Source organism: Colias croceus, chromosome 4 (assembly GCF_905220415.1).
Source record: "Colias croceus chromosome 4, ilColCroc2.1".
Taxonomy (NCBI): domain Eukaryota; kingdom Metazoa; phylum Arthropoda; class Insecta; order Lepidoptera; family Pieridae; genus Colias; species Colias croceus.
This window is the reverse complement of record NC_059540.1, coordinates 11,711,950-11,725,831: the sequence shown is the minus strand read 5'-3', so window position 1 is coordinate 11,725,831 and position 13,882 is coordinate 11,711,950. Positions and strand designations below refer to the sequence as shown.

Sequence of the window (13,882 nt, the reverse complement as noted above, 5' to 3'; positions counted from 1 at the left end):
TGTACAACATCATAGTTTTCCAATATATATTACTATACTCTATGATCATAGTACTAATATTATGTCAATTGTCATATGTCACCATATGTCAAAATATCAGCTGTTTTCAATTTGTCTGTGTTGCACTTGCGTTGCACGCAAAGACAATTTTTATGGTGGGTTGGTTCAGACGCTTCAATGTGACATTCAACGAGCACAAGCACAGGCTCAAGCCATGGGCGTAGCTAGCCATGGGCTCAAGGTGGGGCAACAATAAAAAATAATATGTAACTAGCAACTGTATGTACCAAGTATGTACCCAAAGTTATATCCAGGTCTTGGCCTACTTAGCAAATGCGGCTGTACCGCCGGCATTTGCTAAGGCTAATGATTTTTCGTAAGCGAAGGCACTCGCGAAGGCGCTCGCGAAGGCATTTGCGAAGGCATTCGCGAAGGCGCTCGTGAAGGCATTCGCGAAGGCATTTGCGATGGCATTCGCGAAGGCATTTGCGAAGGCATTCGCGAAGGCATTGGCGAAGGCATTCGCGAAGGCATTTGCGAAGGCATTTGCGATGGCGAGTGAAGTAAAAAGGTGAAATTGGATAAGTTAGTGGGGTAACTAATTGGGGTACTATACTCATTTTTCTTACAGTTCATGTAACAAGGAAACCTCAGCTATTTTCTTTTTTCGTGTGTAATTCGTTATTCGAATTATTCTTATTCAAAACACCTTATTGTTCACCTACCACACCACGAAATAGATCCAAAAATCTTCAGCCGTTTGGTCGCTGGGCGTATGACACTTGTTAGGTGTTAGTCAGTCAAAAGAGTTAGAAGGTACTTCAATAATTTTTAGATTTGGTTAGGTATCTACCTACCTTCCAGGTTAAAGCTAGAGTGGGGCAAGCGCCCCACCCTGCCCCACCGTGGCTGCGCCCATGGCTCAAGCATGTAAATCTGTGTACCTAAACAAGTTGTTTGTGCATGCGTCCGTGTTTGTTTTTAAGCTATTGCATAGCTTCTATCGCGGGCCTTGAGCGCGGGGACCGAATCCAGAAATTGCGTACTTCACGAAAAATCTCATGCTCCCCACTCCGAAAGGCACGGAGGTGTTGCTTGAAGGCATGCTATGCAATAGCTTTACCGCGGCAGTCCCCGAGTGCCACACGTATTTTTAAGTAGGTATGATCTGACACACACTGATGTTGCTGCATCTGGTGCCTAGTCATGGAGGTTAGCGGGATCCGAGGCACGGTGCACCGCTGGCCGACCGCTGGTCAGTAGGGGGCCCAAGTAGAGTGCTAGCCACACTTGAAAGGCTGCCCCGCCAACCAGCGAAAAATCCCAAGTTGCGTCATAGTGCCGGTTGGCGACCGGATGAGAGGGCCCTATGGACAACTTGGGGGGGCTCGGGCGTCCCCGCAGTCTCCAGACTAGTCCCCAATAATGCGGCTACTAAGTGTGTGTCCCGGTCCTGTTGTTAAGCGCCTCGACTCACTGCCGTCTTCATACCTACTTCACTCTCTTCTCAATCGATCATGAAAAAGGCAAGATACAGGTATAAAGTTGCACAGCGGCAGCACTCCCTCTCGCTAAAAGTGGACCTAACCAACATCAGAGGTCTCCACTCTAATCTCGCTGCAGTCCACTTCCACCTTGAGACTAACAAACCGTGTATCTTGTTCCTCACGGAGACGCAGATTAGATGTCCGTCTGACCTGGCGTACCTATCCTATCCCGGCTACACCCTGGAGCATAATTTTAAGGCTCGGTCAGGTGTGTGCGCGTACGTCCGAGATGACATCTGTTGTCGGCGTCTCCGACATCTTGAAGACCCCCATTTTTCCGTGCTATGGATGCTGGTGGACACAGGCCCTGAGAAACTTCTCTATGCCTGTGTCTACCGGGCGCACAGCGGAGACCAGGAGACGATCAGGCTCACAGAGTACCTTAGTGAGGTGGCGGATGCTGCTCAACACAAATACCCTTCCGCTCAGCTTGTGTTACTGGGGGATTTTAATGCCCACCACCAGGAGTGGCTATACCCATACCAGTGCACTGACCTTGCTGGGAGAGAGATGCGTAAACTCTCCATAGCATTAAATCTCACCCAGCTGGTTCAAGGAGCGACGCGGGTTCCTGATGTTGAGAGCCATACAGCCAATTGCTTGGACCTTCTGCTGACAACAGATCCAGACCGTTACTCGGTGGCGGTTTCTTCGCCGCTTGGCAGCTCCGATCACTGTCTGGTGAAATCTGTATCTGTCTACTCGCCGCCCGATCCCAGTCCTAGGGGCTCTCGGCGCGTGTGGCGATACAAGTCAGCAGATTGGGATGAGATGCGTTCCTTCTTTGCGTCTTATCCCTGGCGGCCGGTCTGCTTTTCTTCTGATGATCCTTCGACCTGCGCGGATGCTGTGACAGATGTGCTGCGACAGGGAATGGAGTACTTCATCCCATTTTCTGACGTAGCTATGTCCGGCAAAGCTCAGCCCTGGTTCAGAGCCGATTGCAGACGCGCAGAAGCGCTAAAGCATGAAGCATACCTGGCTTGGGTTGATGCTCGACACCGCAAGGCCAAGGACGTGTCAGAAAAGAAGAAAGCCTTCAACCGAGCCGCCAAGTCCTGCAAAAAGGCTCTACGGAAAGCTCGATTTGACCACGTCAGCCGTATAGGGAACAAACTGGCTTCTTACCCCTCTGGTAGCAAAGCGTTTTGGTCCCTGGCTAAGACGGTTGAATCGAACTTCTGCCGCCCCTCACTTCCTCCACTGCTGAAACCGGACGGGTCGCTGGCTCACACCGCCGTAGAGAAAGCGAACCTTTTAGCTTCTCTTTTCGCGGAAAATTCTCGTCTTGATCCTGCAAATGCGAAACCTCCCAGTCTACCTGGATGCGAGGTGATCATGCCCGAAATTCGCATCCGTCAGACTGAGGTTCTTAAAACGCTGCGGAATCTTGACGTGAATAAAGCCAGTGGCCCTGATGGAATTCCAGCCATAGTACTTAAAACCTGTGCGCCTGAACTTGCTCCCGTTCTGACACGCCTCTTTCGCCTCTCAATGACGACTGGAATAGTACCGAAATCGTGGAAGCTTGCCAACGTGCAGCCCGTGCCCAAAAAAGGCAGTCGTGCCGACCCCTCCAACTATAGGCCAATTTCAGTCACGTCCATACTCTGTAAGACTATGGAACGTGTACTGAACAGTAGGCTCCTGGCACACCTAGAAGCGAACGACCTTCTCAGTGACCGACAATACGGGTTCCGTCGAAACCGGTCCACTGGGGATCTTCTAGCGTACGCCACCTACATCTGGAGTGAGGCCATAGAGAATCATGGGGAAGCACTTGCTGTCTCCCTTGATATCTCGAAGGCCTTCGATAGGGTCTGGCATGATAGCCTAATTGGCAAGCTTCCATCCTACGGTCTGCCTGCCGGTTTCTGCGCCTGGATCTCAGATTTTCTGAGAGACCGGTCGCTTCGAGTAGTCGTTGATGGCTGCTCGTCCGACCAAAAGGCTATTAATGCCGGGGTCCCTCAGGGATCAGTTCTCTCCGCAACACTCTTTCTGCTACACATCAACGATCTGCTGAAACCCGGTATCTATGGGTACGCAGACGATAGCACTGTTGTGGAGAGATATGTATCCAGCGCACGAACCAGTACGGCACAAATCCAGTCCCTACGAGAGTCGATGGTCGATCGCATGAACTTGTCCTTACAGGCGGTCTCCGATTGGGGCGATGCCAATCTGGTCAAGTTCAACGCGACGAAGACCCAGGCGTGTCTATTCTCCGCTAAACGGAGTCCATTCCACCTGACTCCGACTTTCCAGGGTGTGTCCGTGCCGATAACCAACCACCTCGAGCTTCTTGGCATTACCTTGACGCCTACTCTGAACTTTGGTTCGTATATAGAATCCAAAGCCCAAGTAGCCTCTAAAAAGCTTGGCATTCTGGCGAAGGTGAGACAGTATTTCAGCCCGGGACAGCTGCTCAACCTTTATCAAGCACAAGTCCGATCGTGCATGGAGTACTGCTCTCACCTCTGGGACGGTTCCGCCAAGTACCAGCTGGAGGCGCTTGAGGCGATAGAGAGGCGTGCCAAGAGGCTAATAAACGACGATGAGCTAGTAGGCACAAAACTCCAGAGCCTCGCCCACCGTCGCAGAGTGGCAAGTTTATCGGTTTTTTATCGGATACACTTTGGTGAGTGCGCTGCGGAATTGCACGATTTAATTCCGCCATCCCCGTTTTTCCATCGATCGTCGAGGCGCACAGACTCTAGGCATCGCCATATGGTGGACGTTCCATGTACCCGGACAAAGCGGTTCGGATCGACATTCTTCATCCGAACCGCGAGGGACTGGAACATGCTTCCTGAGTCTGTGTTCCCCGACGAGTACAATATGGGGGTCTTCAAGCGAAGAGTGAACGGGTACCTTCTAGGGAAGCGCGCTCCATCTTAGGCCACATCTCAGCTTACCATCAGGCGAGATCGTGGTCAAGCGCTTCCCTATCGCACAATAAAAAAAAAAAAAAAAAAAAGGTACCGTGAGCGCACGGGCTGCTTGCCGGGCTACTTGCCGGGCAGCTTGCCAAGCTGCTTGCCACGTGTCTGAACGTACCATTAAACTATTAATTATACCACTTATGAACTAATCAGAGCATTAGTTTAGTATTACTGTGGTATTACTTCTAGTATGACAAAAATCATTCAATAATTTTACAACATGTCAAATTATTTGTGGTACCTAGGTAGTTAGCATATGTTTTCTGTGTTAAAAATAAAAGATATTGTTTATGGTTAAACTACAAATGTCAAAACTTATTGAAGTTTTTCAGTTTTCTGTCTCGTCTTTTCAAAAGTTCGGAAACTTTTTGAGCTTTTTGTTTTTTATATTAATTATTTTATTATGAACGATTAAGGATTCAATGAGAAGAATATACTATGTACTATCTAGTTAATAACGAATTATTGTACATTCATAACATTATGAAGATAAGTAGTAAGTAACCATTTTAAAAACTTTATTGCATCTCTTAGCATTTCTAGAATAATTTTTAGCTGTAGCTGTATGAATATTTGTTTGAAAAATAAATTTCACTCAAGTCTTATTTGTATTATTTCGCTCGAATGCAGAATAACGTGCATAACAACTTTATAAACACTAGAACCGCACAACGAATTAAAAAATATTTAAAAGCTTCACTTCATAAAATATCTAATCACACGCAAGGCATTTTTATCATGAAATAGGTAAAATTAAATTTTATTACATATTAATTACCATTTCAGCAATTTATATGCAAGAATATTGAAACTGACAAAAAGATTAGGATTAATATAAACTTCTAGTAACTATCATGTTGAAATTACCTTTTCTATAAGTTTATTTAGCTTCATTTACCAGATCACAATAGTTTTTTCTATGTATTTATTGGATGTAATAGAGGGGAATATTTTAAGCTATTGCATAGCTTCTATCGCGGGCCTGGAGCGCGGGGACCGAATCCAGAAATTCCGTAACGAAAAACCTCACCCTCCCCACTCTGACGGGCACGGAGGTGTGGCTTGAAGGCATATGCAATAGCTTTACCGCGGTAGTCCCTGAGTACCACACGTCTTTTTTTTTTAGTAGCAAAACTACTTTACCAAAAATGTTGAAATAATTTTTCAGATCAAAGAATTAGATGTTACTGAATTAATTCTTTTTGGGTTGTTGTGTTTGGCCTTTAGGCAGAAGCAAGACAAAATAATATAATAATCCCTATTAGAAGCAAGTTTCACAAAGACTTATTAACAGTTAGTCGCACATTAGGTACCTATTATTAGTTAGGTATTGTGTTTTGTGAAATTTGGGTAGGATATACTTAATAAGAATTGGCATGCAACAGATTTTTATGGCATTCATTGAATTTACATTATTATTTTACATTGAGAGTTATTTTACATTGATATTTGAAACATTAAATGATTGTCTGTCCGTACTGAGACTAATTGGAAAATTCTTTACCGAACAGTACTAAGTACACACACTTTTGGACAGGTATAAAGATCAATGAATTTTAGAACAATATGCGGATAACAATAATTAGTATCTGTCTCAAATGAATAAATTAATAATAATTTATGGATTAACCCATTGACCACCGAGCGGCCCAATGAGACCACGACACAATAGATTTTCTATTGTGTCTGTGATTCCGGGGTCTGATAGATTAAGAGCAGTTTCTGTTTACTTTATGTAAAATAATTTTTAAAATTGGTCAGTGGAATTTACATTTTACAGACTGATTTACATGTGTGCATATTATAGAGGTTTATAAAATTATTTGCCTTCTTTCTCTAAGATACAAGCTTTTCTGATACCATTTACAATTTTTTATTGCAATAATATAAATAATATAAATTTTTAATTTGTTATCCATGTTTTACTCATTCTATTTATCTTAGATTTTTTCAATACCTATTCTTAATTTTGCTTTTGAAATAAGTATTTTATTTTCCGCCAATATTCAGCTAATAATATGTAAAATTTTCTAAATTAAATATATGCAAAACCCTTGTCTTTATAAAAGCGCAAATCGTGCCTAGAAATAGATTGGTAATTTCAACAAAACTGCGATCTCTTCAAAGTTCAAACAGTCAATAATTTCCGAGCTGCTTTCATGTTTCATGTAAAAATTTGCACGAAATACTTATATTTCCTCAACTGAAACGAACCTTTGGCTGTGTGAAATTGTGAATAGGTAACCTTTCAGTTGAGTTTTGTGTTTATCTGTGGCACGGCAGTATCGGTCGAGTCGTAGAGGGGTTTGCGCGCTTGCCGCGTAATTTCCCGCCAATATGATCGCGAGAGGTATTTTTTTTTAATTGAAATAGAAAGTCAAAATATATGTTTCTTAATAAACACATATTATCAAAAATGCGCTAAAAGTTAAATACATCGAATTGTAAATGTATTCTACGTTAAAAGTTATTTAAATAAGCAAATATAAAAATGATAAATTAATTATTTGTTACAGTTTTAATTCTGTTCATCTTGGCTCACGTGGCGAAAAGTTTCGGTAAGTCTATCTGATTCTATTAATATTGATTTTAATTTTCTAAATAGTTATATTTATTGAATAAATCGTAGGTATAAAATAATACTTAAATAATGTAGACATTGAGAAAAATGTTACATGATTTTAATAATTTATAGATTATTATACTTTATTGCCTATAACTAGTGCTTTCTAATTACGATTAAACTTTAATTTAATAAATAAAGAGATTACGGGCTGATTTTTCAATCCATGGTTAAAACTTATTCATCGAATAACGTATTAAACTACCATTTCAAAAATGTATTGTAATTATCCGTATTTGACAGTTTACAGGTGACATTTTAATAAATTTATGTTCGTGTAATACTTTATTGGACGGATAAATTTTAACCAAGGATTGAAAAATCGGCTCTACATTGAACCAGTTACTCACTAGGTACACCACAAATAAAAATAGACGTAAGTAACGTTACGTTTAAGTAGTTATCACACCTACCTAAAATCAAAACTATCAATAATCTGCATTTTTATAATAACTAGCCTGTATTATTAAACCATAAAATAATTAAAAAAACATTTCACATTGTCTATCACAGTTATTATTCGCAGTTCTAAATGCTAAACGTAGTTTAAAAAATAATTATACGTTTCCACAAAAAATAGTTTTAATTTATTCTCTATTCTCTATGCAAGTATCATCAAATGGGCGTACCCGGCGTTACAAATATTAATTTTGGATCTTCATAAAATGTATTCATTAGGCTAATTGCACTCCCCACTCGTATTATTAAACTTTGTTCCAACTGAAACGTTTATTTACCAGTTTTATTATTTACTTTTCATTAAAGAGATTTTCAAAATTAATAGTCTACTATTCAGTCGTATGCTAGTTTCTAATTAAATAGACGCTATACTATAGAATAATTTGATAATTATTGGCCTGTGTTTTCTTTTCATATTAATTAGTTAGTAAGGAAACAAAATTGTTTAAGTTTAATATTGATTAAAAAGTAAGTGGAAAGTCTGATTGAGATTCTTGCATGTAATTCCGTTATTTTACAATAGTCACAAAGATTTATGTTGTCACAAGCGATAATATACCAACTACGAGTATGTTTATTTATTTACTGAAGAAATAAATGTTTGATCTGCCCTGTAGATACTGTCCTATCAGAACGTTCTCGTTACTACCGAATGTACAAAAAAAAAAATCAAAATTCGATCGAAACGTTTCGGAGTACCTAGCTTGATTACAAACCCTGTTACAATTCCAATTTTACATATAGGTACCCAGCTACATATAGGTATACATTGTATATTGAACTGACTCAATATAAAAGCTATCAAATAACAGACCATTCGACATTTCATCACTCAAATTAACTAATCTCTTCTTGATTATCAAAGCAACTAGGGGTAAAGTAAGCGTTTACCTTCCGATCAATCAGATTGACTCGTTTGTAAACCCGGTTTGATGTAAAATTTATCGTGTTGCGAATACACACCGACTTTATTTATTGACTTCGACGGTACAGTTCAAAGAGCAATTTTTGTGCCGTTTGTAGGATAGTATTTTTTGCCTAGTTTTGTTGCTGTTTCAATCAGAGAGCACATACGGGATGATATGGGATGGATGTCAAATTGATTAATTTAATTCTTTATGGGAAATTATTAGAAAGACTAGCCTGAACTGATTTATCCTATTGTTCTTAGGATGAACTAGTTTGGCCTAGGCTATACCAGTTCATCCGATCGTGTATAGGACGAACTAGTTTAGCCTAGGCAAAACTAGTTTGTCCTGAAATCGGGTTAACATAACCGGCCGGTTCGGCCGGTAACATATTATACACTCTAAGGATATTCATTATTTTGTCCCTATAAAGTAAATAGCTAGCTTACAGCTAAAGTCATAAATATCGAGAGAACGGTGGTAAATTCAGCCTTCCGATTTAAAATCTGTTAGGTTATTTGTTACTCTATTAGAATTTTTATTACAAACGACTTTGGAGCCGTATATCCGCCGCCCATAGTTTTAACGTGTTTTTGTGATTCTTCTGTCTTTGTCGTTTATAAATATAATTACTTACAGAATTAAGTATTCTTTTTTAAATAAACCTGAAACATAGATTTCTTTATAGTCAATGAATATACTAAACAATATTCATGCGAGACCAGCAACAAATTTCTTGTAAGTGGGTCATTGTCAAATTTTGCGCAGGTTAACTTGTCCCTCAAAACTTTTTTACTTCTTTACCATTAAAAAGTTAACTGTCACTAAAAACTTACAGCAAATACAAACTTAATCGCATTAATAAACATATTTTAATAAAATAAAGACTTAGTTTTCATTTTTTATTTTATTTTTTAAAGTAACATTGTGGTTTTTTCTGGTAACAGAAGGGTTTTCCATACAAATTTGACCTGTCCCAAGTAGCACTTCGTTACAGAAAATATAAAATAACTACAATTTCCAATATACCAACCCACATCAATTAAAATATTAATATAAACAGAATATTGTGAATATTTTTATAAGTACATTTTAAAACCGATCAGTGCTAAAATTTATTTTATAAAAAATTTTTTAACTTTGTCCCACGTAGTGTTTGGAACCGTGTGCACTACTATGTTACTAAATAAATCATTACTCAAAATAGAGGTGGCGCTGTTTTCGACTTTCTATTAGCTTGAGCGAGGTTTCTGCAGCCATTGTGGTCGTTCGTTAGGTCTGGGGGAGGGGTACATTGAATCTCAGTCGACCGCGTGGCGCTGAACGTGCCGCGTGTTTTTATTCCGCATCAACATTGTTACCTACCTATTAAAGTAAGGAAAACCGTTTTTTTCTATTAACTTACGTTCACTTTATTGTTTAAAGGGTAATTATGCTCAATTTGAAATAAAAAAATAACTAAATGCATTATTCTATGATTTATGTCTTTTAGAATGTAAAATTTACAACTCTGTTATCATCATTCTGTTACTTAGTTCATGGTAACAGAGTTGAGTAAGCATGTATTCTGTACCTTTTGTTTGAAATGTTATATTTGTAATAATTTTTTTTCTTAAGAATCGGTTTCCCAAAGTAATTTTGAGTTGTTATATGTAAATAAATCATATTTAATTAAATGTAACCTTGAAGATATTGTTACAGGCTATTCTGCCGTTATTAACGCCCTTAAAATGCCTCTCACGCCAGCTGAGAAGCAAGCAAGTTAATAGAAACAGATCGAAGTTATTTACAGATTATATAAAATTTAAGTTACAATTAGAAACAGTTAACAAGAGATAGGAGACGTATAAAAATAATGCAACAGAGAAAAACGAAAGAAGTCTAAAAGTAAGGACGGCAATCCAGAAAATCCAGTAAATGCTATTAAAAATGGCCATGAAAAAGTTAAGAATCTGAAGGAAAAGTATGCTATTGATAAAATATTCGACAAGAAGGCCGTTAAAATGTGTAGGCAGGAAATACAAATTATACAAGAGTGTCTTGCTGTGGATCAAAGTTTCATATGAAAAAAATCAGCCCACATGTAAGAAAAATGTTTTTAGAACCAAAATCAATCTTTTCGAACGTGACGACATATCAAGAGTATGCAATTTATTCACTTATAGTACAAAAAGAACAACTAAGTTACTGTGTTACAACTCTGTTACTTTCGTGTCCCGAAGATTAAAGAACTTAGTTACGAAATTTAGGAAAAGCTATTCAATATAATACTGCTAAATTACAATAGGTTAATTTGTCAGTTAATGAAGCGGTTATATGTTGTAATTAGCTGTTAATTTACAGATATTTCATGGAGTAGTGTAGAATTTAAGGTTTGTTATTATTCATAAAGTAACAGAGTTGACTAAAATTGTAAATAAATTACTGTTAAACTTTAAAAAAGCTTGTGCTTCTAATGGTGATTATAAGATATAAGACTGTAATTAATATAAAAGCCAAAATATGTGCGACTGGCTTATTTAGTTTAATGATAAAAGGTAAAGTGTAATAATAACAGAGTTGTATTTTTTCTCCACCCTGACGCACTAAATCTGAAATAAATCTTAAATTATTAGCTAAACATCTCGGCCAACTTGAATTACAGATACTTCAGTTATTTTAACAGGCACGGGCATAAAGAAAAGTTCAATTTTAAAATATTTTCTTTTTCACTTTTTTGAAATCTGCAGTTACGTTTACCTGCGCAAAATTTGACAATGACCCAAGTAATAAACGCGCTGAAATTTCATACACTGCTGTACCATATCGGAAAGTTACTTCCTCCAATATTGTTAAGGAAGCTTTTATTAAGAATTTACGGTAAAGTTGTAAGCTCCGTGCAGCGTCTCCGCATAATTTAGCCGTTGTATACTTAGTCAAGTTGGTGCCCAGATTGTCTTTTAGTTGAGCTACTCTCGTGTTTTCGGTAAGAAGGTACTTACTAATTAGTTTTACGAAGAGGTATTCTCATTATTTGATACAAAGTTATTATAAAAACGACCATAATGTAGTTTTGTTAACAAAATGTTAATAAATTATGCTGAAAGTAGATATTATGATAGTTTTCGGCACAATTAATGTTAGAAGTAGCTCCAAAAGCGCCGCTTTCGTGCGGGCTCGACACAGTTCTACTTTAACTGGAACGTTTCGGAGTTTTGAGTAAACACTGCATTCTCATATTTCTTTTGATACTCAAGACAACGTTGAAACGCTATCCGAAACTACGTTCAAATGAAAAAAAAAAAAACAAATTATGGTGGACACGAGACCTGTCTTTTGTTATTTATACGCTGATTAAAATATTACACCTATGTGTCTCTTAAAAATAAGATTCTTCAGATTTGACTCCATTATTTGGCTTGTTAAGAAACAAGTTAGGTAACAACATTATTTCTCAGTTATTATGAAGGTAGAAGCATGAAGTAACTAAGTTTTAAGCCTCTGCCTACGTGTCTAGCATAACATTGCGAATTTTTCAGATTTCAGTTTTTCAGGACTTGTTCTATTATTAGTCATTTATTAAACTTTAAGATTGTGTTTGTGTTTTCCCTAGTTTTTATGTCACATAATCATCGTTTATAATTATTATGCTATTACATGGTGACTCTATGGCAAACTTTTAAGTAACCGCTTTTTTGATGCTATTGTTCCTTAATTTTTTTTCCCTTATTCGGAGATTAATCAATTAAATCTATAAAATTAATTAATTGCTCTATATTTTGGGGTATATAAATTGTAATTGATGTAATTAAATGAATATTTCTTACAATGTAGGTACCTACCTACCTGCAGCTACTACTGAATGATGTCGAGCCAATTCTAAAATTATGTTTCGTGAACTATACGTGTTTTGGCTCAAATTGAAGTATGTATTATTATGTAAATATGCACTGCTCAATATGACTAATAAATATTAGCAGAACGGAACGTTGAAAGGAAGCCATACAGAAAACTGTAATTTTAAGCGCGTTCTGACATTGAATCAATATGTACAAAAGATAGAAAAAGCACGGAAGTTTAAAACTATTCGTTTTGGAAAATATTTTATTCTGAAGTAATTTATAATTTACAAACATTCTATTTAACCTGATTTGATTTGTATTTACTCATAACGGAATTTTAAATCGAGAGAGCTTATCGTGGGCGTTTTTAAATGTCTTTAAATCGTTTCAAATTACTAAAAAGGATCATGCGGTATCGTAAAATCAAATATTTATCTATAAAATGTCGTAAATATATTTCATAGAAATATTACTAAAAGCATTTTAAATTAACAGGAAATATTTAACATTATGCATTCACGTTCCTTTGAGCATTTCAGCTCTGTTAAGAAATACGCTGCAAATATGAAAGATAAGTAATTCAAGAAAGCAAATACACTGCAGTGCTTTCTGAAGTAAAAATATCGGTCCAAAGTTAAATCTGATAAGGCGAGTAAATACTCCTTACTATTTGAATTTCTATTTCAAGTAAACTCTACGTTCTTAGTGATCTTATTACTTGCGAGATCACAAACATTTTCGTCACTAGACGCTAATACCTACTTGACCTAGAATTTTAATTTCCCGCGTAAGAAAGAACGGAATAAAATGTAAATTTCACTCAAGGAAAATGTTGTTACATTTCTTTTGGACACTTAAATTGAAAATGACGTGTTTTTATTTTATTTTGTTCTTAAATAATAAATGGTGCTAAAATTCACATACTTCCCTATTCTCCAGTGAATTAAATAAAGAATGAAGTTTCGCTAAAAGTGTGTTTTTACCTGAAAATGTCAGCGTGGGTCAGGTATTAATAGAATCATTTTATATGATATACTTCGTAAAGTATTATTGTATGTAATGTTATTATTAGATTGACCTATAATTAAAAATATAGGTACGTAAAACAGAATTTCCAAGATTTACTATTGACCTAATCAGCGTCCTCCAGTCGAGAATGCTTATAGTTTCGAGATAGGATCTTAAATGACACGCTGACTCATATAAAACCGCTATCTCATCGTAAGCATTGTTAATCCAGATGAGATTGTATCAAACTTAAGTACTATAACGATAGTGCCACAAAGGAGCCCGTGTCCCTGTGCGACTTGAAAGTAACTAAGATTTCAAATTATATTTTTATTTTATTTGAGTAGTTACTTTGAATTATTACGTATATACTATAAACAACAACCTTGCTTGAACTTGTACAGTCGAAGAAAAATTATGCCTAAATAATTTATTAATAGTTGGTAAGATAGGCATAGGCATTTTTAAGTTTAGATAGATAGATAGATAATTCTTTATTGCACACACAAACAATATTTACATAAAACACAGAAAAAGACAAACAGATGCAAGTTGTATGTACAAATGTCGG

The 13,882-nt window shown here is 37.2% G+C and overlaps 1 protein-coding gene and 1 long non-coding RNA gene across 2 annotated transcripts in view; both read left to right on the top strand.

Moving 5' to 3' along the window:
* The first annotated feature begins 4,784 nt into the window (after window positions 1–4,784).
* LOC123691026 overlaps window positions 4,785–13,882 on the top strand; it is a 32,306-nt gene continuing 23,208 nt past the window's right edge. Inside the window, exons 1-2 of the mRNA XM_045635204.1 lie at window positions 4,785–4,988; window positions 7,009–7,050. Of these exons, the coding sequence (XP_045491160.1) occupies window positions 4,931–4,988; window positions 7,009–7,050 (100 nt within the window). The 5' untranslated portion in view covers window positions 4,785–4,930. The remainder of the gene's footprint in view (window positions 4,989–7,008; window positions 7,051–13,882) is intronic.
* Window positions 9,661–11,036, top strand: LOC123691028. Its single transcript, XR_006751355.1, has 2 exons — window positions 9,661–9,855; window positions 10,184–11,036. It is a non-coding gene; the product is annotated as an uncharacterized LOC123691028 (long non-coding RNA).